Source organism: Panthera uncia (assembly GCF_023721935.1).
Source record: "Panthera uncia isolate 11264 chromosome C1 unlocalized genomic scaffold, Puncia_PCG_1.0 HiC_scaffold_4, whole genome shotgun sequence".
Lineage (NCBI taxonomy): Eukaryota > Metazoa > Chordata > Mammalia > Carnivora > Felidae > Panthera > Panthera uncia.
The window spans coordinates 95,273,618-95,295,920 of record NW_026057585.1 but is presented as its reverse complement, the minus strand read 5'-3'; the positions used below and the strand labels follow the sequence as shown (position 1 = coordinate 95,295,920).

The 22,303-nt window shown below is 47.1% G+C and overlaps 1 protein-coding gene across 1 annotated transcript; it reads left to right on the top strand.

Annotated features, from left to right (window-relative positions):
* The first annotated feature begins 675 nt into the window (after nt 1-675).
* On the top strand, nt 676-3,756 carry LOC125913760 (PRAME family member 12-like). The gene is given in 4 exon segments (XM_049618940.1): nt 676-980; nt 1,419-1,749; nt 1,751-1,983; nt 3,121-3,756. Coding segments are annotated over 4 exon segments (1,410 nt in total). The 5' UTR covers nt 676-693; the 3' UTR covers nt 3,680-3,756.
* The last annotated feature ends 18,547 nt before the right edge of the window (nt 3,757-22,303 follow it).

The following is a 22,303-nucleotide window of genomic DNA, read 5'->3' as shown; positions in this document are numbered from 1 at the left end:
TAACTAAACGCTTAAAAACATCCCACGTGAGGTGCCTGGGTGGCTCAGTGAATTGAGCTTCCGATTCCTGATTTGGGCTCAGGTCATGATCTCACCATCGTGGGACGGAGCCCCCGAGTTGGGCCCCGAGCTGGGTGTGGATCCTGTTTGAGGTTTTCTCTGTCTGTCTCTCTCTCTCTCCCTCCCCCTCCTCCCCCACTTGTGCGTGCATGGAAATGTACCTCTCAGGGATTTTCTTGCTACTCCCAAATTCTGTATAACACTGTTATACGGCTTTTACAATTTCTCATTTAAAACTTTTGGAGGTATCTCCCTCATCTTTCCCAGTCAGGGGGCACTGAGGATGAGTTAGGCCACATGACACTCTCAGGCCCCTCACTACCACTTGCCAGTGGTACTGGAATCAAGGGAAGCAGTGGGTGGAAATGTCTGGGCCAGCGGTTGCGTTTCCTTCCCCCTGGTACTTGTGAGACACTCGCCCCGGTGCCGGCAGGGGCAGAGCGATGGCTTTGTGGCCGGCCACAGAGCCCAGAGTGGAACTGGGGTAAACTGAGGCTCTCCCACCATTGCCAGAACCGTGACTTTGGCCCTGAGTGGGTTCCTCCCGAGGGCGAGGAGAAGATGGGCCTGGCCCGGGAAGGAGGACTTGTTCCCTTGACATTGCCAGAGGATTCCTTTCAGAGCAGATTCAGGATGGTCACCAGGACCCCGCCCAGACTCCTGGAACTGGCGGCCAAGAGCCTGCTGAAGGACGAGGACTTGGCGATCGCCGCTCTGGAGTATCTGCCCACAGAGCTCTTCCCGCTGCTGTTCATGGAGGCCCTGGCTGGGAGGTGCGACAAGACCCTGAAGGCGATGGTGCGGGCCTGGCCCTTTGCCCGCCTCCCTCTGGGGGGCCTGACACAGATGCCTCACCAGAAGGCCTTACAAGCCGTGCTCGATGGGCTTGACTGCCTGCTTGCCCGGAAGGTTCGGCCCAGGTAAGGCTCATCCATGTAGCCTGGTAGGGTCCCGGGCATCCTGGAAGAGGTGGCTGGGGTCAGGGAGACTGGATGGCCAAAGGGTGGATTAGAGGCAACCGATGAGGCCAGTGAAGGAGCCCAGGACTTGGCTGCTGCTGGGCTCCCCGTGGGCAATGCCTTCTGGAGGCGAGGGCCGCTTGTCTCCGCCTCCTGCCAGTGATACTTAAAGGAACTAAGCAAACACCAGGGAGGATGGGAGGGGAAAAGGAGTTAGAGAAAAGTAAGGCAGGGAGGGAAGAAGAGGGCGAGGGAGCAGCTGAGCGATGTCTGGGATGTGAAGTGAAGGCGCGGCGGTGGGGGGGGGGGGGGCGTCCCACTGTTGCCCAAACTGAGACTCCTGGTCTCTTTCTGCACCGATCGCGAAGCATCTCGGCCAATCTCCCCTGTCGCCCACAGGAGGTGGAAACTGCGGGTGCTGGATTTACGGAATGCCAGTCGGAACTTCTGGAGCATGTGGTCTGGAGCCAGGGTCCACGAGTGCCCGCTGACGGGACCCGTGGCAGAGGACAGCTTAAGGATGAAGGGGCCCTCGGGTCCCTTGACGGTGTTCGTAGACCTCTGCCTCAGGGAAAGGGCCCTGGATGAACGCCTGGCCAACCTCATTAGGTGGGCCAGACGGAGGAGATCGCTACACCTGTGCTGTAAGAAGGTGACGATTTTCGGGATGCCCGTCCAAAATATTAAGGAGGTCCTGAATCTGGTGCAGCTGGGCTGTGTCCTGGATGCACCTGGAGGTGCATCTCACCTGGCAGCTGTCGACCCTGGGGAAGTTTGCTCCTTACCTGGGCCGGATGAGTAACGTGCAGAGACTCGTCCTCTCCCATATCCACAAGCCCTCCTCCTCCTCCGAGGAAAAGCACATTGGCCGATTCACCTCCCAGCTCCTCCGGCTGCGCCACCTGCGGAAGCTCCGTATGGAATCTCCCGCCTTCCTCGAGGGCTGCCTGGGCCAGATGCTCAGGTGAGGGCGGGGCCCCACTGGGCTGGACTGGGTTGGAGGCTGTGGAAAGAGACGCCTTGCCGGGAAGCCGCGGGGGGGGGGGGGGGGGGGGTCAGATGGGCGTGGGGGTGGGCTTGGGAATTCCTCCATCGGGAAGAGAGGTCTGAGTCAAGGTGGCCGGGGGGACAGTGAAGGGAAGAGGGCCCCGAAGAGGGGGAAGCCACAGCCGACGTGAGCATTTCCCAAGGTAAGCGCGGAGCTCCCTCCCCGGCCTCGCGCGCTTGCGCAGCCCGTCTCAACTCCCCTCTGTGAAAGGTTTTGTGCTCCAGGTCAGGTCATCAATGAGGGAAATGCAGGCTCCTGGAGGTGAGGAAGGGGAACAAGAGCAGAAAGAAGGACGAGGAGCGCTAGATGGTCTGCGGATGATGCAGGGATGGGAGCCCCTGCAGACTGGCGCCCCCAGCCGACGGGGTGGGGTCTTGCCCCGGTTTATTTATTTATTTATTTATTTTTTTAACCTTTATGTTTTAGAGACAGAGACAGCACGAGCAGGGGAGGGGAGGAGAGAGAGGGAGACACAGAATCCGAAGTAGGCTCAGGCTCTGAGCTGTCAGCACAGAGACCGATATGGGGCTGAAACCCACGAACCAGGAGATCATGACCTGAGCCGAAGTCCGACGCTCAACGGACTGAGCACCCCCCCCCCGCCCCCCCGAAAGCGCCCCTTGCCCTGGTTCGTTCTTTGTGTGTCTCCGTTAGCCTCACCTGGCCCAAAGATATGGGCACCTAAGGCCCAAGCAGCGGCCTGAAAGAAGCCTGAGTTGAGAGTATTTCTGGTCTTGCATGTACCACCATCAAAACTCACTGGTGCCCACGATTAATTGAGCATATTCTAGCTCGTTCCATTACCTTCATTTCCATAAGTAAGTGGAGTATGTTGTACTCTGCTTGCTTGACAGATGGGGAAAGGGAGCTTTAAAGATTTTGCGAAATCTCAGTCGCACAAGTGAAAGGGCTCAGCCTAAAATGAGACTGGGATCCTGGGACTGACCTTCATCAGATGGTCACGACGATGTCGGCCTTGGACAAGCCAGCTGTCTCCCCTTAAGGCTCCCTGCTCCCCCGATCGCCAGACCTAACTGCCTGGTTTCTCCCCAGGTGCCTGAAGAGCCCCTTGGAGGCCCTCTCCATAACCAACTGCCAGCTTACAGAATCAGACTTGGCATGCCTGTCCCAGTGCCCAAGCATCAGTCAGCTGAAGGAGCTGGACCTGAGTGGCCTCAGCCTGGCCCGTTTTAGTCCCAAGCCCCTCCAAGTTCTGCTCGAGACAGTGGCAGCCACCGTCCAGGACCTGGTACTAGAATATTGTGGACTCTCGGACACCCACCTGGAGGCCATCCTGCCGGCCCTCAGCCGCTGCCACCAGCTCCAGACATTCAGTGTCCGCGGGAACCACCTCTCCGTGGCCCTGATGGAGAGGTTGCTGCGTCACACCGCCGGGCTGAGCCGCCTGAGCCTCGAGCTGTATCCTGCCCCTCTGGAGAGTTACAGCAGTCGGGGGATCATCCACCCAGGGAGGTTTGCCCAGGCTCAGGCTGAGCTGCTGGGCATTCTGAAGGACTTAGGACTGCCCCGGACCATCTGGCTTAGAACTAACCCCTGTCCTCACTGTGGCAGCAAGATAGTCTATGATTCGGACCCCTTTGTGTCCTGCTAATTGCCTGACTAGTTGAGTGCATCCACCAGAAATTTCCTTCTGGGCACTAGGAGACAGAAATCTAGGCTATAGGTATATCATACCCACGATTTCAGACATCTGCTCAGTGTGAATGGGGAAAGGACAGGTGATCCAGGACTGCAGGGTGCTGGGCGGAGGAAAAGTGACCTGGGGAGCTGCTGGGACCTCCAGGGACCTGTGTCCTATAGAGTCAGAAACGTGACTGTTTCTGGAGGGGGATTTGAGCCTGAGACCCACGCGTGGGTCTCATCCCTGGGTGGAGGGTTGTAAAGAAAAGGTAGGAAATAAACAACCTTGGTGTGAACTCTCTGGTGCCTTCCGTGATACCTTCACCAGTTGTCCCAGTATACACTTCAGGAGTCTCCAGTTACTGATGGGGAAAAAGCTGGTGCCGAGCTGTCTACAGTCAGAAACTCTCACTGATGCCCTGGGGTTTGGCCCCAGGAACTCACAGCATATTTATGATTTTCTCCAGTTCTTTGTTCCCTCTGGGGCATCTCTTGCTTCTTTTGTTTCGGGGGCTATTCAGGGGGTTAATACACGCAACTGGGACATACTAAGTGGCCGATGAGTCACTGGTGCACACGGCTCTGGGGACCCTCGCTGCTGCCTCGGATGCCCTGACCTGGACACGAGCACTTGCTACCTTTCTCCAGATGGTTCCAGAGACCTCAGTGCCTGGCCTTTGTGCAGAGAAAGGGCTTTGCTGCTCAAGGCAGGGCCCCGGTTCTGGAAGGGGTTGTTTACGCTGCAGATTAGCTGGAGAACTCTGGGCCTCACCGTGCCTGCGGGTGGGTAGTAGTCCTTGAATTCAACTAGTGGCCAGGAAAGACATCCAAGTTCCTTTTATTTTATTAATTTTATTCTATTTTAATTTTTCATCCAAGTTCCTTTTAGCAAAAGCACTGAAATCATACAGACAGGCAAATTTTAGTTTTTATGTTTATTTTGAGAGAGAATGCACGAGCAGGGCTGGGGCAGAGATGGGAGAATTGGCTCATGTGGTTAGAGACCAAGAAGTCCCGCCATCTGCAAACTGGAGAACCTGCAAAGCCAGTGGTGTAACTCAGTCCGAGACCGAATCCCTAAAAATCAGGGGAGCTGATGGTGTATCTCCCAGTGTGAGGCCAAAGGCCTGAGGAGGGGTGAGCCCCAGGGTCTGAAGGGTTCAGAGCCGAGAGCTCCAGACGTTCATGGGCGAGAAGAGAGAATTTGCCCTTCCTTCCCCTTTTGGTTCCATTCTGGTCCCCAGGGGATTGAACGGTGCTGAGAATCTCTAACCTCAGTCTAGTGATTCAAACACCAATCTCTTCCAGAAACACCCTTACAGACACACCCAGGATTAAAGTTTGACTGGCCATCTGGGCATCCCTTAGCCGTCCAGGCGACACACACAAAAAAACTCATCACAGTTACTCTGAACAAGGGCACCCAAATGAAGGTTCTCTGCTAAGGATTCGGGGGCTGAGTTGCTGGTGGGACTTAGACAAGCACCTCAGTCTCCCCGTAAAATAATAACCCAGCTTATTGGATTTTTGTAGGATCCAATAAGATGATGCACGTGGAGGGCTTGGCATACAATAAGAGCTCAATAAATGGGTCTTTCCCTTGACTCCTCCATCTTCCCTTCTGTTCCTGAAAGTAGGGCACAGGGGATGCCATGGGACTCAGCTTTTACATGTGGCCACCAATGGATCATGATTCATGCAGCCAGCTTCAGCAGCCGGTGCAGGGAGAGGGGAGGCACATGTGAAAGACTGGATTTCTCTAGTGTGGCTCAAACATTTCCAAGCCTCAGGACTTGTGTGCCACCTGCTGGTAGATCCGGATAACACAAGTTTGTGTTGCGCGCTGGGCTATACTCGCTTTTTGTTTTTTTCAATCAGTATTTTTAAAAAATCTGTTAGGTAAATGCGATTTGAGTGTAAATACTTGTGTTGTGATACATATAAATATTAGAGACATATATCGCCTTTAAAGATTCTAAAAGAAAGTGTTTTTTAACAAGAAACTTTATTTTTTTATCTATTTATTTTTAATTTTTTTAACGTTTATTCATTTTTGAGAGACAGAGCATGAACAGGGGACGGGCAGAGAAAGAGAGGAAGACACAAAATCCAAAGTAGGCTCCAGGCTCTGAGCTGTCAGCACAGAGCCCGACGTGGGGCTCGAACCCATGAACCACGAGATCATGCCCTGAGCTGGAGTCAGATGCTAAACAGACTGAGCCACCCAGGCGCCCTTATTTATTTTTTTTAAGTTTACTTTTGAGAGAGAGAAAAAGAGCGTAAGTGGAGGAGGGGCAGAAGAGAAAGGGAGTCACAGAATTGGAAGCAGGTTCTAGGCTCTGAGCTGTCAGCACAGAGCCCGATGAAGGGTTTGAACCTACAAACTGTGATATGACTTGAGCCTAAGTCGGACACTTAACTGACTGAGCCACCCAAGCGCCCCAGAAATTTAATGTTTTTAAAGCACGCATGCAGATATTTTCAAAAAGGTTTTACTTCGTTTGATGCCTGTGAACAAGTGAGATTTTAAAACTGAGTTTAAAACATCAAGGAACAAGAATTGTCTCCTCTGTAAAAAAAAAAAAAAAAATTAGAATCAGAAAATTTTAGAGCTGGAAGGTTATAGTTCAATTTTTAAAGTAGACTTTATCTTTTAGAGCAATCTTAGGTTCACAGTAAAATTGAGCAGAAAATAGTTTCCATTTAACTCGACCCTCCCCACCCCACACAACGCGCAGCACCCCCCCCCCCCCCCGCCAGAGAGGTCCCCTTGTTACAACTGGCCGACCTACACTGACATGTCATTATCATTCAAACTCCATACTAATTTACATCGGGGTCCACATTGGGTGCTGCGCATCCTATGGGTCTGGGCAAATGCACAACGATGTATGTCCACCATTGCAATATCACACAGCGTAGTATTACTGTCCTAAAAAGCGTCTTTGCTCTCCGATCATCCCTCTCTGCCCCCAGTGCCTGAAACCACTGATCTCCACTGTCTCCAGAGTTTGCCTCTTTCAAAATGTCTTATAGTTGCAATAATATAGTCAGTAGCCTGTTCGGATTGGCTTCTTTTGCTTTGTAATAGACATTTGGGTCCGTCCCTGGCTTTTCATGGCTTGATAATATTCCACTGTCTGATTACACCCTGGCTTATTCCTCCATTCTCCTACTGAAGGAGATCTTTGTTGCTCCCAGGTTTTGGCAATTATGGCTAAAGGTGCTCCAAGAATCTGAGTGCAGGTTCCAGTGTGGACATTAAGTTTTCACCTCATTTGGACAGATGGCAAGGGCCAAGACTGCCGGATCACCTGATTAGGATATGTATTACGATTATTTTTTTTCCCCTTGACAGTCTCACCTGTGAGACAGAGATGGGCCCATAACGGGACTGTGTCCCTGTCACCCTGTGGTCCCATAGCAGAGCACAGAACCTGGTGGTAGCAAACGTTATAGCTGCATCGTTCATGGAAATGAACCATGAGTTTAGAGCTAAATGCAAATTTGGGGAAAGCCAACATTAGCAGGCTACCAATAATATAAATAAATTGGATATGGAAGGACGCGCCGGTGGGATTCTGTGGTCCCCGCATTTGTACATGTAAACGGTACAGGAGGGCGAACTGCCTTTGTCTTCCATGCTTGGTTTTGGTTTTGTCCAAGTAATATAGACAATGTTCTCCATGTAAAACATTCTGTTAATGCAGACAGAACAGACATCTCCCTGAACTTTCTCTTCATCCCGGGCCCCTCTCCAGAGAGTTCAATTTCGTGTACCTTCTTCCAGAGTTTTCTCCGTCTTTCTATACATTTATATGTGCATATAGAAATGTCTGGTCTCGGGGCGCCTGGGTGGCTCAGTCGGTTGAGCGTCTGACTTCGGCTCAGGTCAGGATCTCACAGTTTATGGATTCGAGCCCCACATCGGGCTCTGTGCTGACAGCTCAGAGCCTGGAGCCTGCTTTGGATTCTGTGTCTCCCTCTCTCTGCCCCTCCCCTGCTCACGCTCTGTCTCTCCCTCTCTCTCTTTATTCAAATAAGTAAACATTAAAAAAAAATTCCAAATGCATGGAGAAGTATACTGAGTAATATACAAAACCCTTAGGTACCCGCACCCAGCTTAACACTTTTAAAATATTCACAGTTTGTCATATTTGCTTTAGATTTTTTAAGCCTATTACAACTTGATAGTCACATATGACTCTCCCTGGGGAGAGTCATCGCTAAACCTCATCATCCGTCAACTCCTATGGCTCCTTCCTTCTCAGAGCTAATCACTACCTTAACTTTGTTATATATTATCACCGTGCATGTTTTAATAACATTTTTATACATATGCATCCGTGAATAACAAATTATTTCAGATGTTGGTAAAATTCACATCAAGGTCATACTTTATATATCCTCCTTCAGAGTGTTTTTTGGGGACCAAGATGTTGTTTTTGAGATTTATCAATATGAATTCATGTAAATTTTAAAATCAATGGTATTGTGCTATGGTTTATTGATAGGAAAGTATACACAATTAGTCTACAGTTTAAGTTTTGACAAATATGTGCATCTGTGGAACCAGCACCACAATAGGACACAATATATTTCCCTTACCCTCCAAAGTTGCTACTGCCCTTGCCCGTCCTTTGCTGTCAGTCACCCCTGCCTGGCCCCCAGGGACAACTGATCTGTGAGATTTTTTTCATGATGTTGTTGTTTTTTTGTTTGCTTTTGTTTTTGTCACTATAAGGATGCATTTCCCAGAATATCCTATAAATTGAATCATAATTCTACCTTGTTTTTTGTGTCTGGCTTCTTTGAGCCTCATACTTTGAGGACCATTATACTATGCGTACAGGTGATTTCTTCCTTTTTAAAAAAATTTTTTTAATGCTTATTCATTTTTTGAGAGAGAGAGAGAGAGACAGCACAAGGAGGGGCAGAGAGAGAGGAAGACAGAATCTGAAGCAGGCTCCAGGCTCTGAGCTGGCAGCACAGAGTCCGACGCGGGGCTCAAACCCACCAACGGTGAGATCATGACCTTGAGCTGAAGTCGGATACTTAACCGACTGAGCCACCCAGTGCCCAATTTCTTCCTTTTTATTACTGTGTAGTGTCCATTGCATGGACTCACCACACGTTGGTTATCTACTCACCTCTTGGTGGACATTTGTGTTGTTTCCAGTTTGTGGTTGGTATGGAAAAAGCTGCTGCGTGAATTATGTACGATTCTTTGTGTGGACATATTTCATTTCTTTTGGGCAAATACCTAGGAGAGGGATTGCAGGTTTGAACAATAAGCTTATGCTTATCTTTATAAGAAACTACATTTCCGTGGTAATCAATGATGCTGAGGACATTTTTGTGTGCTTATCTGGCTTTCACATCTTCTTCTGTGAAGTGTCTCTTCAAGCGTTTTGCCCATTTCTTTTGGTCTTTAAACTTTTTTTTTATGTTTATTTATTTTTGAGAGAGAGAGAGAGAGAGCATGAGCGAGCAGTGGAGGGGCAGAGAGACAGGGAGAGAGGGATTCCAAGAAGGCTCTGTGCTGTCAGTGCAGAGCCTGACATGGGGTTTGAACTCACAAACTGTGAGAGCATGACCTGAGCCAAAATTAAGAGTCAGACCCTTAATCGACTGAGCCACCCAGGTGCCCCATAATCTCATTATTGAGTTGTAAGAAATTTTTAATATATTCCAGACACAAGTCCTTGCTAGATATATGTATTGTGAATATTTTCTTCTAGTCTGTGTCCTGTCTTTATTTTCTCAGTGGTACATTCAGAAGAACAAAAATTAAAAAATTTAATAAAGTCTAACAGAACTACAAATCAAAACTACAATGAGATACCACCTCACACCTGTCAGAATGGCTAAAATTAACAACACAGGAAACAATAGATGTTGGCAAGGATGTGGAGAAAGGGGAACCCTCTTACACTGTTGGTGGGAATGCAAACTGGGTGCAGCCACTCTGCAGAACAGAATGGAGATTTCTCAAAAAGCTAAAAATAGAACTACCTTAGGACCCAGCAATTGCATTTCTAGGTATTTACCCAAAGGATACAAAAATACAGATTCAAAGAGGCACAGACACCATGCTGTTTATAGCAGCATTATCAACAATAGATAAACTGTGGAAAGAGCCCGAATGTCTATCTATTGATGAATGGATAAAGAAGATGTGGTGTATATATATATGTATATGTGTGTGTGTGTGCAGTGGAATATTAGTCATCAAAAAGAATGAAATTTTGGCATTTGCAATGATGCAGATGGAGTTGGAATGTATTACGCTAAAGGAAATAAGTCAGAGAAAGACAAATACCATGTGATTTCACTCATATGTGGAACCGAAGAAACAAAACAGATGAACATACGGGAAGGAAAAAAAAGAGGAAAGCAAACCACAAGAGACTCTTAATGACAGAGAACAAACTGAGGATTGATGGAGGGAGGTGGGTGGGGGAGGGGCTAGATGGGTGATGGGCATTAAGAAGGACACCTGTTTGTAATGAGCAAATAAGAAAAAAGAAAATTTTAATAAAATCTAATGTATCAACTTTCTCTTTTATCATTTGTGCTTTTGTGTCCTATTCGAAAAGTCTTTGTTCACTCTAACGTTGCAAAGATTATATGCTAAGTTTTCTTCTAGAAGTCTTATAGTTTTAGCTCTTACATGTAGATCTATGGTCCATTTCAAGTTAATTTTTATGTATGGTGTGGGGTAGGCTTTGGTATTTGTTTTGTTCCCATGTGGATATCCAATTGTTCCAGGACCGCTTGTTGAAAATACTTTTCTCTCTCCATTTAGTCACCTTGGCACCTTATCAAACTGACTGCATATGCATGGTCTACTTATGGATCCTCTGTTCTGTTTCATTAATCTGCATGCTATCCTGATTACAGTAGTTTTATATTAAATCTTGAAATCAAGTAGACCGAGTCTCCCAAAATGTTCTTTTATAAAATTGCTTTGGCTATACAAGGTTATTTGCATGTCTATATACATTTTGGAATAAGCCTATCAACTTCTACCAAAATACCTAATGAAATTTTGATCAGGATCCCATTGAATTTATAGATTTGGGGAGAATTGACATCTGAACAGTATGGAGTCTTTTTTTTTTTTTTTTAAAGTAGGCTTCACGCCCAGCACAGAGCCCAATGCAGGGCTTGAACTCATGACCCTGAGATCAAGACCTGATCTGTAATCAAGAGTCAGATGCTTAACTGACTGAGCCACCAAGGCACCCCAACAGTACTGAGTCTTTAATATGGTGTGTCTCTCCATTTATTTAGGTATTTTTAAGTTTCTTTAAGCCCTGTATTCTATTTGAGATGACAATATGGGTTTTTTTGGTTTTATTCCATTGACATGTTTAATTATATTGAGTGATTTCCAAATATTAAACCAACCTTGCATTCCTGGGATACAACTCTCTTGGTCATTAAATCACTGGAAGAGACTTAGAGGGATGGAGTTGACAGAGGCAGAGAATGGGGACACAGAGTGGCCCTAAGGTAAGTGGGCATGGGTCTCCACTTTACTATTATTTTTTTATAATTTTTATTATTACTGTTTATGTATTACATGTGTATGTATATATATTACATATAGTCTTTTGTCTGTATGTATATTTCATCATAAAAATGTATTATTATTTTTAAATTTTTTATGTTTATTTTTGACAGACAGGGAGAGAGAGAGAGAGAGAGAGGGGGGGGGGAGGGGCAGAAAGAGACAGAGAGACACAGAATATGAAACAGGTTCTGAGCTGTCAGCACAGAGCTTGACGCGGGGCTCGAACTCACTGACTGTGAGATCATGACCTGAGCCCAAGTCGGGCGCTCAACCGACTGAGCCACCCAGGCGCCCCCATAAAAATGTATTATAATAAAAATACTAACAACCATATGCTAATACATTTGAAAACCAAAACCAAGGGGGTAAATTTCTGGGAAGCAATGAAATGGCAAAAATTGGTGAACAAAGAAACAGAAACTGGAATAGACAAATCAAAGACACTAAAATGGTAACCAGACAGACCTTCTGCCCTCCCCCAGAGCTCTGGGCTCAGACACTTTCCATGTGATATTCCCCCACACTTTGGGGTAATTCCTGTCTTACACAAGAAGATCCAGAAAATAGACTAACAGAGAAAGCTGAGCAATTCATTTCATGAGGCTAGCTGTAACACATATTTCAAAACCGAATAAGGACATCAGAAGGAAAGTACATTGTAAGTCCATTTGGCAAAAATTCTTATTTCCACTAACTGAATCCAACAGAGTTTTAAAAAGTAATACATCATGATCAAGGAAGGTTTACTCCAGGATGGTGAGACAGCCTCTGAAAAATCTACCAGTGTAATTCACCACACTGAGAGAGGAACAAAAGAAAAGTACAGTTCCCTCAAAGGTTCAGAAAGTAATTTTACAGAAATCAAATCTTATTTCAGGTTTTAAAATTCTGGGAAAAGAGGGGCACCTGGCTGGCTCAGTTGGCAGAGCATGTGACTCTTGATCTCGGGGTCATGAGTTCGGGGTCATGGGTCTACCCCCAAGTTGGGGGTAGAGCTTACTTAAAAAGAAATAAGATAAACAACAAAATTCTTGGAAAATAAAATGGCATAAACTGAAAAGTCATATTAAACATTAGATGCCGTGGAGAGACTTTAGCTACTTTTCCACTGAGATACGAGATAAGATAGGACCCTCAAAACCTTTAAAAGGTAGCTGGTCTCACTATCATACCACCAAGGCCACTGAAAGCCCACAGAACCTTTGGATTCAGAAGCAGTTGTGGTGTGCTCTGGGTAGTAGCAGAGACTTCAGAGCCAGACTGCCCGATTCAGGTTCAAAACTGGCTCAACCCTCACTGGCTGTGTGACCTGATACAACTTGCTTAGTTTCTCTGTGCCTCAGTTCACTCACCACAAAATGGGAATAATAACAATATCCACCTTTCAGAGTTGCAAGTGTTTGCCATATAGCAAGTAATATTACTGCTGTTGTTGTTACTACAATTTAATAACATGTTACCAAGTGAAACAATTAAATAAGAGAACAAAGTCTGTAGTTAGGGTGATTGTAGGTTTAACAGGGTATCTCTGTTCTGGAAGTATTAATAACAGCACTTCCATTCACCCCTCCCCCTGAGTGTCTTGGACTGGACATTTAATTAATTGAGCAATTAAGGATCTCTCCATAACACTGTGCCCTATTCCACATATGCGAGTTAAAATAAATACAAGCACAAAATGACATCACGTGTTTTATAAGGACACGTGCAAATTCAAGGTTAGGTCAACTGGTAGAGCGCTCATCTATGGCGGGGAGGGGAGCAGAAGAGGGTATTAGGAATAAAAAGGAATAGATGCCGATGTATAATTACGTACCTTTGAGACAGGCGCCCTCTCATGGACCAGTTACAACCATGAGCTATGAACAGAGAATCTAGAACAGTTCAGTTCTGTTCTTGAGATGGGAAGAAAGACGGGAGGAGGGAAAACAGGACTAGGGAGAAGAAATAAAATAGAAGAGAGAGAAGAAAAGAAGTAAAGTACAAAGTTAGTGTCTCTATCCTGCCAACAGTAGAGAAACCTTTTTTTAATTTATTTTGAGAGAGAGAGAACATGCATGGGCACGAGTCGGGGAGGAGCAGAGAGAGAAGGAGAGAGAGAATCCCAAGCACTGTCAGCACAGAGCCCGACGTGGGGCTTGATCTCACAAAATGTGAGATCATGACCTGAGCTGAAATCAAGAGTCAGATGCTTAACCAGCGAAGCCCCCTGGGTGCCCCCACAATAGAGAAAATTTAGTGCCAATTAATCCTCTCTCATTTTACATTATACTATAGTTTTGATTTGAGTTTTAATTATCCTTTGTTTTTGCATCCCAAATTTGTATTACTTCTTTTCACACAGTTGAAGTTGGCCTCAGCTTGGGGCTTCACTTGGGGCTCGATCTCATGAACCATGAGATCAGGAGCTGAGCTAAAATCAAAGGTTGGCCGCTTAACTCACTGAGCCACACAGGTGCCCCAAATCTCAGACCTTTTTTATAGAGGTGATTTACTTTTTCATTGAACAGAGCTGGGAAACTCTCTCAACTCCTACCTTATAAGGCTTTGTTCCACCTCCTTCTTAAAAAGTTTTCCTGAATTTAGAATTCTAAGATGACAATTATATTCTTAGTGATTTTAAGATCCTGTTCCTACGTGAAGGACTTTTAGTTTCCATTGGTGGGGTTGAGAAGCCAGCTATAAAGGCAATTGTCATTCTTGTGTAGTTTCTTGTTTTTTTTTCTTGGGCACTCTTTTTTTTTATGTTTATTTATTTTTGAGAGAGAGACAGAGAGAGAACAGAGGAGGGACAGATACAGAGAGAGACACAGAATCCAAAGCAGGCTCCAGGCTCCAAGCTGTCAGCACAGAGCCTGATGCAGGGCTCAAACTCACCAACTGTGAGATTATGACTTAGGCTCAAGTCCGACACTTAACCCACTGAGCCACCCAAGCACCTCTCTCTTGGGCACCCCTGAGATAAGTTTTTTGTCTTTGGTGTTCTGGATTTCATGTAGTTTATCTGGATATGGATTTCTTTTCCTTTATTTTGCTTGGGATTTATTTGGCTTCCTGAGTCTGAGGATTAGTGTCTTTCACCAGTTCTGGGAAAATTGCAGTCTTCAGCTCTTGGATAAAAAATTTCAAAATGTTCTATTTGCTTTTATTTTTAAAAATTTGTCTTTCCCCCCCCCCTAGTAGCCTTTCTTAACTTTTTGATTCCTTTATGTTTTTGTTCATTTCTAAAATCTTATTTTAGAGCCATTTTCAGACTGTTGTCTTACCTGGAGTTTCCAGGGTTCTAATCCTCCTGATTATTATGGTTTGTGGACCCTGAATCTCGTGGAATATTTTAGAACGAGTGTTATAATTTTGGTTTGTGGGCTCATCTTCACCGGATCTTTATTTGTGGGAATGTCTTACAGCTTGCATTCCTGAATCATCCCCCAAGGTCAGCCTGCTGATTTGTCTTTCCCAAGCGTCCCAGGGATGTCAGCAGCCTGATACAAATTGTAGTTTTGTAATTTCCCATCTTGGAGTTTCCTAGACCACACAGTGGACATAAAATAGGCCCCAAACCTGCCCAAGCAACAGGCTAGCGGATTGAATGTATGAGGGGGTGGCAATTTTTTTTCCTACCCAGAACCATCCTGGACTGGCAGGTGGACTTCTAGAATCCATCCTGTCACTGAAGGTAAGCTCTTAAAGACCCTGCTTTATGTATATATGGTATTCATCCCAGTGCCCTGTCCCTTGCCAGCTAGTTTCCTACTCACCCCCCATGCGGATCTTAAAACCCAAGCTGCTAGGTTACAGCGATGGTAATGACCCCTGAAGTACATCCTCCTTTGCTCTGGAAGCCATTATGTTAGTGCATTTTCTTACCACCCTGTCTCAAGTTCTGTTTTATTCCAGCATGTAAACACTTCCCTTTCTTCCCCCTCATGGGCTCAGCTATGCATACATATTATAGTTTTCCAACATTCCAAAATGTGTTGTTAGGTATTTGTACAAGAATAGGAAGTTGGAGAGGTCCCGATTTTTGTACCTTCCCATTTTGCTGAACTGGCATATTAGTTCAAATAAGTTTATTGGTGGAGTCTCTTGCATTTTTTATGTAGACAATCATATCATCTACTCTATTAATTTCAAATATTTATACCTATTCTTCTTCTTCCTTTTTTTGCAAAATTGGATTAGTACCCTTAGTGCAACATTGAATAACAGCAAAGTTAACAGACATATTATAGCACACAGCCTATAGTGCTGGTGTTGATTCACTATTAATGATGATATTTGCTGTAGGTTTCTGGAACATGCCCTTTATTAACAAAATTTCTCTGAACTTATGATATTTAACATTTATTAAATACCTCTAGTGATGTTAAATGATTTCTCTAATGCTATCGTAAACCAGAATTTTTATATTAGGTATAACATATATAACATAGAAATGTAAGCAATGGTGGGGCACCTGGGTGGCTCAAGTCGGTTAAGCATCTGACTCCATCTCAGGTCATGATCCCATGGTTCTTGGGTTTGAGCCCTGCGTCAGGCTCTATGCTGAGTGCTCAGAGCTTGGAACCTGCTTTGGATTCTGTGTCTCCCTCTCTCTCTCTGCCTGTCCCCTGATCATGCTGTCTCTCTCTCTCTCTCTCTCTCTCTCAAAAATAATTTACATTAAAAAAATTTTTTTAAAGAAACATAAGCAATGACACTATGGAGATTGCCACAGAGACATCAGGGGCTGGGTATATTCTGAGGGACTTAGACCACTCCTGAATCTACTTTCCCAAATGGTGTAAGAACTTTCAAGGCTTTTGGTTGCCCTTACCACTGTCCCCTGGGGGTTTCCAATCCTGACCCACACAGTTTCATATTAAACATATGGCTACTGCTGGTAGAAGAGCTTACTTATGAGAAAGTTCATTTATTCCCCATGTGAACAGTCCATGCAGTTCAGTCTTTGCAACCCTCCCACCCCATATGATGAGAAAATGCCCTAACTGCTCATTGTCAGGTCCTGTGCTCTCAAATGTAAAAGGATTTCTGCAAAGATAATGGAGATGAATTGTGTCTGTGTTGGTCAGTGTGACTCATTCTTGGGCACCTGCATATCTGTAGGGGTTCAGAATAGATGTCCCACTTGGGCAAGAAGTTTATTTTGAGCTGAAATCAATCAGACTTCTAGGGAGGCTCAAAAGATTTAGGAAGAAATGTTGATCTTCCTTCTAACTGCCTAAAAGAATTTAGATAGAAAACCTGCTCCAGGAAGAGAGCTGTCATCATAGATAACACAATGTAATATGAACTAAGGATAGTAAACAGGGAAGCATTTAGCAAAACCTCATTGTTAAAATTCCTCTCTGTGTCCCATTGTTTCTGTGGGGACTAGCAAACATTTGTTTACCAAGCACTTACTCTTTTTCATCTTCCCGTGAATCATTCCCTTGCCTTTGAAGCACCAGACTCTTACTGCCTTCTCCTTAATTCAAGATGGTATATATACTTCATTTTACCTTTCTGTCTTTGAACGTCTTGTGCATATGGGTTCTGTATATTCAAAATTATATTTTGTTGTCTCCAGTTAACTGACCTCATGTCAATTTAATTCTCAGATCAGCCAGAAGAACCTTGAAGGGTAGAGGAAAACTATTTCCACCCCAACGTATCCAGATGTTTTAGGTCGTGTTCTCTAGAGGTAGAGCCTGACACAGGGATGCAGGTGCCTGGGATTGACTGAGGGCAGGCTCTCAAGAGAAGAATGTGGTGGACACAGGACTGGGCAGGAGAAGGAGCCAAGTAAGGACATGGTCCCAGCTGAAGCCGGGTTCTGCCTGACCACACTGGTGGGCTCTGGAATGTGACTGTGCCACAGCTGAATCCCACCTGGAGGCCAGGGGGCTGCCTTTTCTTTTCCTCTGTCAGTGAGTGATGATTGTGGGGTGCCTGGGGCAGGGCTGACAAGGGGGCTCCACTCCTGCTGGAGGTGATTCTCTGGAAGAAGCAGGAGCTGGGAGCCGTTAGCAGTCAACACACACAGCAGTTGGGGATGGGTGTGCCCAAGTACAGAGGTCTGGATGGGACACTGACAGTTCACTACACAGGGTCAAATGTGGCTAAGGAGACAGTTGGGTGGGCACTGCTGAGTGACCAAGAGGCGGACACAAGGCTCTCAGGACAAAAGATGATGGCAGTGAGGCCAACTCGGCCGATTGGAGAGAGCTGCACAGTACACAAGGGAGACAGGGTTTCGAGAAGACGTTTTAAGAAAAATGAGCAGTGTGCTGGAGTTAATCGCTTCTCACTCAAATTGTTCTTTAAACATATACATATTCATGAGCGGGCATCGGGAGAGGTTGTCTGAAAGTTAACTTCCTGTCAAAATGTGGCATTTTTCTTCCACTTAACGCTGTGGCCTGCCTTCTCGACTCCGCGTCTCCACGCGATCCAAAGGCTCCTGGATGGGAAATATTCTATTAACTTTCCATCACGGGCTGGGCCTGGCGCCAGCCTCCTATTTGACAGTGAAATCTGTTAGAGCGGATCTGTGACCCACTTTGACGTGGTCACAGACGGAGGGCTCAACCTCTTTGAAAATTCAAAGCCCTCTTTGGTCCCCAGAGGGAGAAAGTTACCACGGCGACTCCAGCCGTATTTCTCGGAAAAGTCTTCGGCCTCATAGGACCCCTTATTCCTCAGGAAAAAGATGACAGCAAAAGATAGAATGTTTTGAAGAATTACTACCTTTCTCCCTTTGTTCTTTCCTTAAGTGAGGCAGACGTGAATTAGCTTGAATTCTTTGGGTAGCACAGAGCGTAGCCTAAGTACTCACCTCGCCTGGTTTGAATCCTTGATTTGTCTATGTGCTTGTCTCTGTGTAGCCCAAAGAAGGAAGTCCAAGGTGCTGCATGGGACAAAGAAGGGAAGGAGAAGGTGTTAAGGGATTGTATCTGCCAGGTTGATCGTTCGGGGATATAAAAGAGTAAAGTTCGCTTTGAAGAATCAAATGCCACTTCCAAGGTCAGACACAAAATCGAAATTGTAGACACTTCGGAATTTTAGTCTAATGCTCTTATAACCAGGCTTTTCTTTTTTTTAAACCTTTCTTTAGCTTAATTCAGATACCACCGAAGCTTCACGACTCTATTCTGGCATAATCGAGAAACGTACAGAAGAGTAGTCAATGGTGGTGAGTTTTTGTTTTGTTTTGTTTTTTTTCCAGGTGAGCTCAAAATTGATTTTCCGCGTTGTTATTCACTGGGGCTGTCTTGAACGGGCTCTGGTCGGTGTGATAAACAAGATAATTAAGCCAGCAACTTGTCCCCTCCCCAACCTGCCCCCCAGATCCTCTGTACGTGAATTTGGCCAAATCCTTCCCGTTTCTCCACAATTCTTTTTGCTATCAAATCATTTCTTCCTTGTCCAAAGCAGTTTCTGCTTCCTGAGTAAATATACGTTCAGGCTGCCTCGTCTGAACGCAGCTCAGGTCTATTTAGGTGCTGTTTAGTCACCGACGGGGAGGCATGTCCGCGAGAGATAAATCAAAGAGCTGTCACCTTTCGTAGCAGCACATTGCAGGGGATGTTAACTTGCCTCCAAAAAAGACAGAGGTGACCCTCCCCTCTCAGGGTAAACCTCCCACTGCGAGAGGTTGGGATGGGAGTTGGTACAGGGAGCTGTGACTGGCTGCATGATCTTGGCTCTAAGGGGTGGAAGGACACAGGCAGGGGGGTCTCTCCTCTCCGTCAGGAACCCTCTCCTACCCCACCCCCACCCCCTGTGCTAGAACAGCTCCTTCACGTCCTCCAGGTCTCAGTTGCCCTGCCACCTCCTCAGAGAAGCCCTCCCTGGCCACCTCCGCTCGTCTCCATCCCTCTTGAGGCTGGTTTTGTCCACAGAAGCATAGAACGATTTGTAATGATGTTCTGCATTCTTGTTCCTTCCAGATGACCGGCTCCGGGAGGGCATGAGACCTCACTGCAGCGACCCCATGGCTAGTCCCTGTAGGCGCTCGATACATATTGTTGATACTGTTGCTGAGTCTTGAGCGGCGACAGCTGGTCATCTTTCCCCGGCCTCCACGTCCACACCCAAGGGAGAAGATGCAGGAGGTAGGCGTGTGCGGGTCCCAATGTCGGCATGGTGCCAGTGACTCGAGGACCGGAGACTGGCACAGTCTCAGTGCCTGGTCCCACTTGAGCTGGCCACCGGGCTGGGCTGCAGGCTTTGGGGATGGGGTGGAGGTGAAGGAGAAGGAAAGCAAGGAAACAAGAAGGGGTGGGGGGGGGTGAGAGAGAGGGGAGAGCCAACATCCTGCAGGAAACCTGTGGAGTGGGGAGAAGGTGACCCCACCGCCCACCCCGGGCTCTCCTGCCCACCCTGAACAAGTGGCCAGACCCACAAGCCTCATGGACTCTCCGGTGCACCTCCCTGGGGACAGGAGTCTGGTGGGCCTTATTCTGTCACGCCGTGGTTTTCAGGAGTGGCCTAGGCTGATCACATCATTCGTTCATTCATTCATTCCTCCACTCATTTCCCCTGGTTTCACTGGGTGGAGGCAGTATGTCTTCCAGTTTTCAGCTCCCTCGCCTGGCCCCTACTGGAGAGGGTGAGGTGCCCTCTCAGGTTACCCTGAGGGGCGGGAAGATGAAGCCCGTCTTGAACTCCCCCCGACCCCCACCAGCTCCCACTGTAGGGACACACATGGGATCTACACAGGGCATCAATCACCAAGTTTTCTCCAGCAAATACCTGCTGACAGACGGGTCCCCGGCTAAGTGCCGTGGGATTTCGGAGAGGCATTAGGCTAAGCCAGACCTTAGGAGCATCATTCATTCATTCATTCATTCCACAAGCTTAAGCGTCTACCATTTGCCCAGCACTCTGTTGGAACCAGGGCTACAAGGTGGTCAAGACCAAGGTGCCTGCACCCACAGAGCTTATAGTTTAACGATGGAGACAGCCTGATAAGCAGGTAGAATTCGAAGCAGTTCAAGCCACGAGAAAGAGCTCAGGGGAGGGAAGGCGGGAAGCAAAGACAGAGGACACGTGGGGCGGGGGGTGGGGGGGTTGGGGCTACTTGGGATCCAGAGGCCAGGGAAGATCTCTCTGAGGAGGTGGGGTTCAAGCTGGTTGATGGGAAGCCAGCCCTCTCAACACTTGAGGAAGAGCATTCGAGGCTGGGGAAGATCACGTACAGATCACGTTCCTGGGGCAGGAAAGGCCTGGCACATCCCAGGGCCTGACAGAGGGTGGCAGGAGAAGTTCCTGGCATGTGGGAGGTAAGTCACAGAGGCAGCTGAGCCATCAGCCCGTGGGAAAGGGGTCAGGTTTATTCTAAGAGTGCATGGTCTCTTCCTCACCGTTTCTCCATGTGACCTGTCACCAAATCAGGACCATCCCCCCGTGGCTGAACTTCCCACAGCACGGTAGTCTCGGGGGAGTTGAACTTCCTATCAGGGCTGACTCAGGGGCCCCCAAACTCACCCTCACCACGGACCCCACCTCTTGACGGGGATACGGCAAAGTCACGTTGCTGAAGCCAACACGGGGTGGGAGACATCACTGTAGCCATTGTGGGAAACTCCCATCTGCCACATAGAAAATGGAGAAGAGAGGGGTGCCCGGGGGGCTCAGTCAGTCAAGCGTCTGACTTCGGCTCAGGTCACAATCTCACGGTTTGTGGGTTCCAGCCTTGCGTTGGACTCTGTGCTGACAGCTCGGAGCCTGGAGCCAGCTCCAGATTCTGTGTGTGTGTCTCTCTCTCTGCCCCTCCCCCACTTGTGCGTGCGCTCTCTCTCCCTCTCTCTCTTACTCAAAAGTAAATAAACATTAAAAACCTAAAAAAAAAAAGAAAATAGAGAAGAGAGAAGTGGACAAGGACAAGGTACTTTTTTTCTTTTTCTTTTAGGAGATAGATTCAATAAGACAATACTGCAACAAAACAGAAAAGAGAGATTTGAACGTGCCACGGGTGGAAAACTGAATCTAGGTAGTAATCACGCTTCCTAAAATAATTTTTTTCTTCTAGTTCAGAGGAGGGAGAGATCACTTGTATCTAGAGGCAGGCAGGTTACCTTGTCTGGTTGTGCAGGTTGTGCACCGCATGACTCTGGGGAAGCGACTTTCACAAACTGTATGCAACATGCCCTGTGGAGGAGAATCCAGAAAGCTCCGTGGACAACGTGGCATTTGAGATGTAGGATCTCAACAGGTGGAAGAGGTGGGTCGACAGCCTTCCAGGTGGAAGGAACAGGGGAAGGGGGCCAACCAGGGGGGGCGTGCTGGGTGGTTATGGCTGTGGGAGGGCTCCGATCTGGCAGGAGTGGAGTAAGGGGAGTGGCAATAATATGGGATACGGCTCACAGAAGGGCCTGTGGGAAGATCACAGGAGGCCTTGAATGCCAGGCTGCGACTTTATTCTTTAAGCCGGGGGCCAGATCTAGTCGGTGTCCTGTCTGGACGTGGACTAAGGGTGGCTTTTCCATTTCTAAAGAGTTGTAAGAACAAACAAAAAAGAAATGATACAACAGAGGCAATAAATGGCCTGCAAAGCCTAAACTATTACCTTGTCTGATCCTTTACAGAAAGAGAATCTTGGGAAGTTCCCGGGTGCCCTGCTGTGCTTAACCAAGAGTGAGCTGGGACAGGCGGTGGTGGAGGAGTGAGAGGCCGGCGGGGGGGGGGGGGGGGGGGGGGGGGGAGCCAGGTGCCCAGAAAGGACAGCTCGTGCAGGGGGGATGGATGAGCCCTACCAGCGCCCAGTGGTTTCACTTCATCCACGGCTGATGCTTTTGACTTCTTCGATATCAGGGGTTGAAGAAGGGCACACCTTGCCCGGAGCTGGGGGACGTGCCAGGTGGCCAATCGCAAGAGGCGTCCCATGCCATCGGGGTTCTCCATGCCTGTCACCAGCGTCCAGACTTTTGCATTAGGTTCTAACTGGAGATTCTTTTTAATGATTAAAAAAAAATTTTTTTTAATGCTTATCTATTCTTGAGAGAGAGACAGAGCATGAGTGAGGGAGGGGCA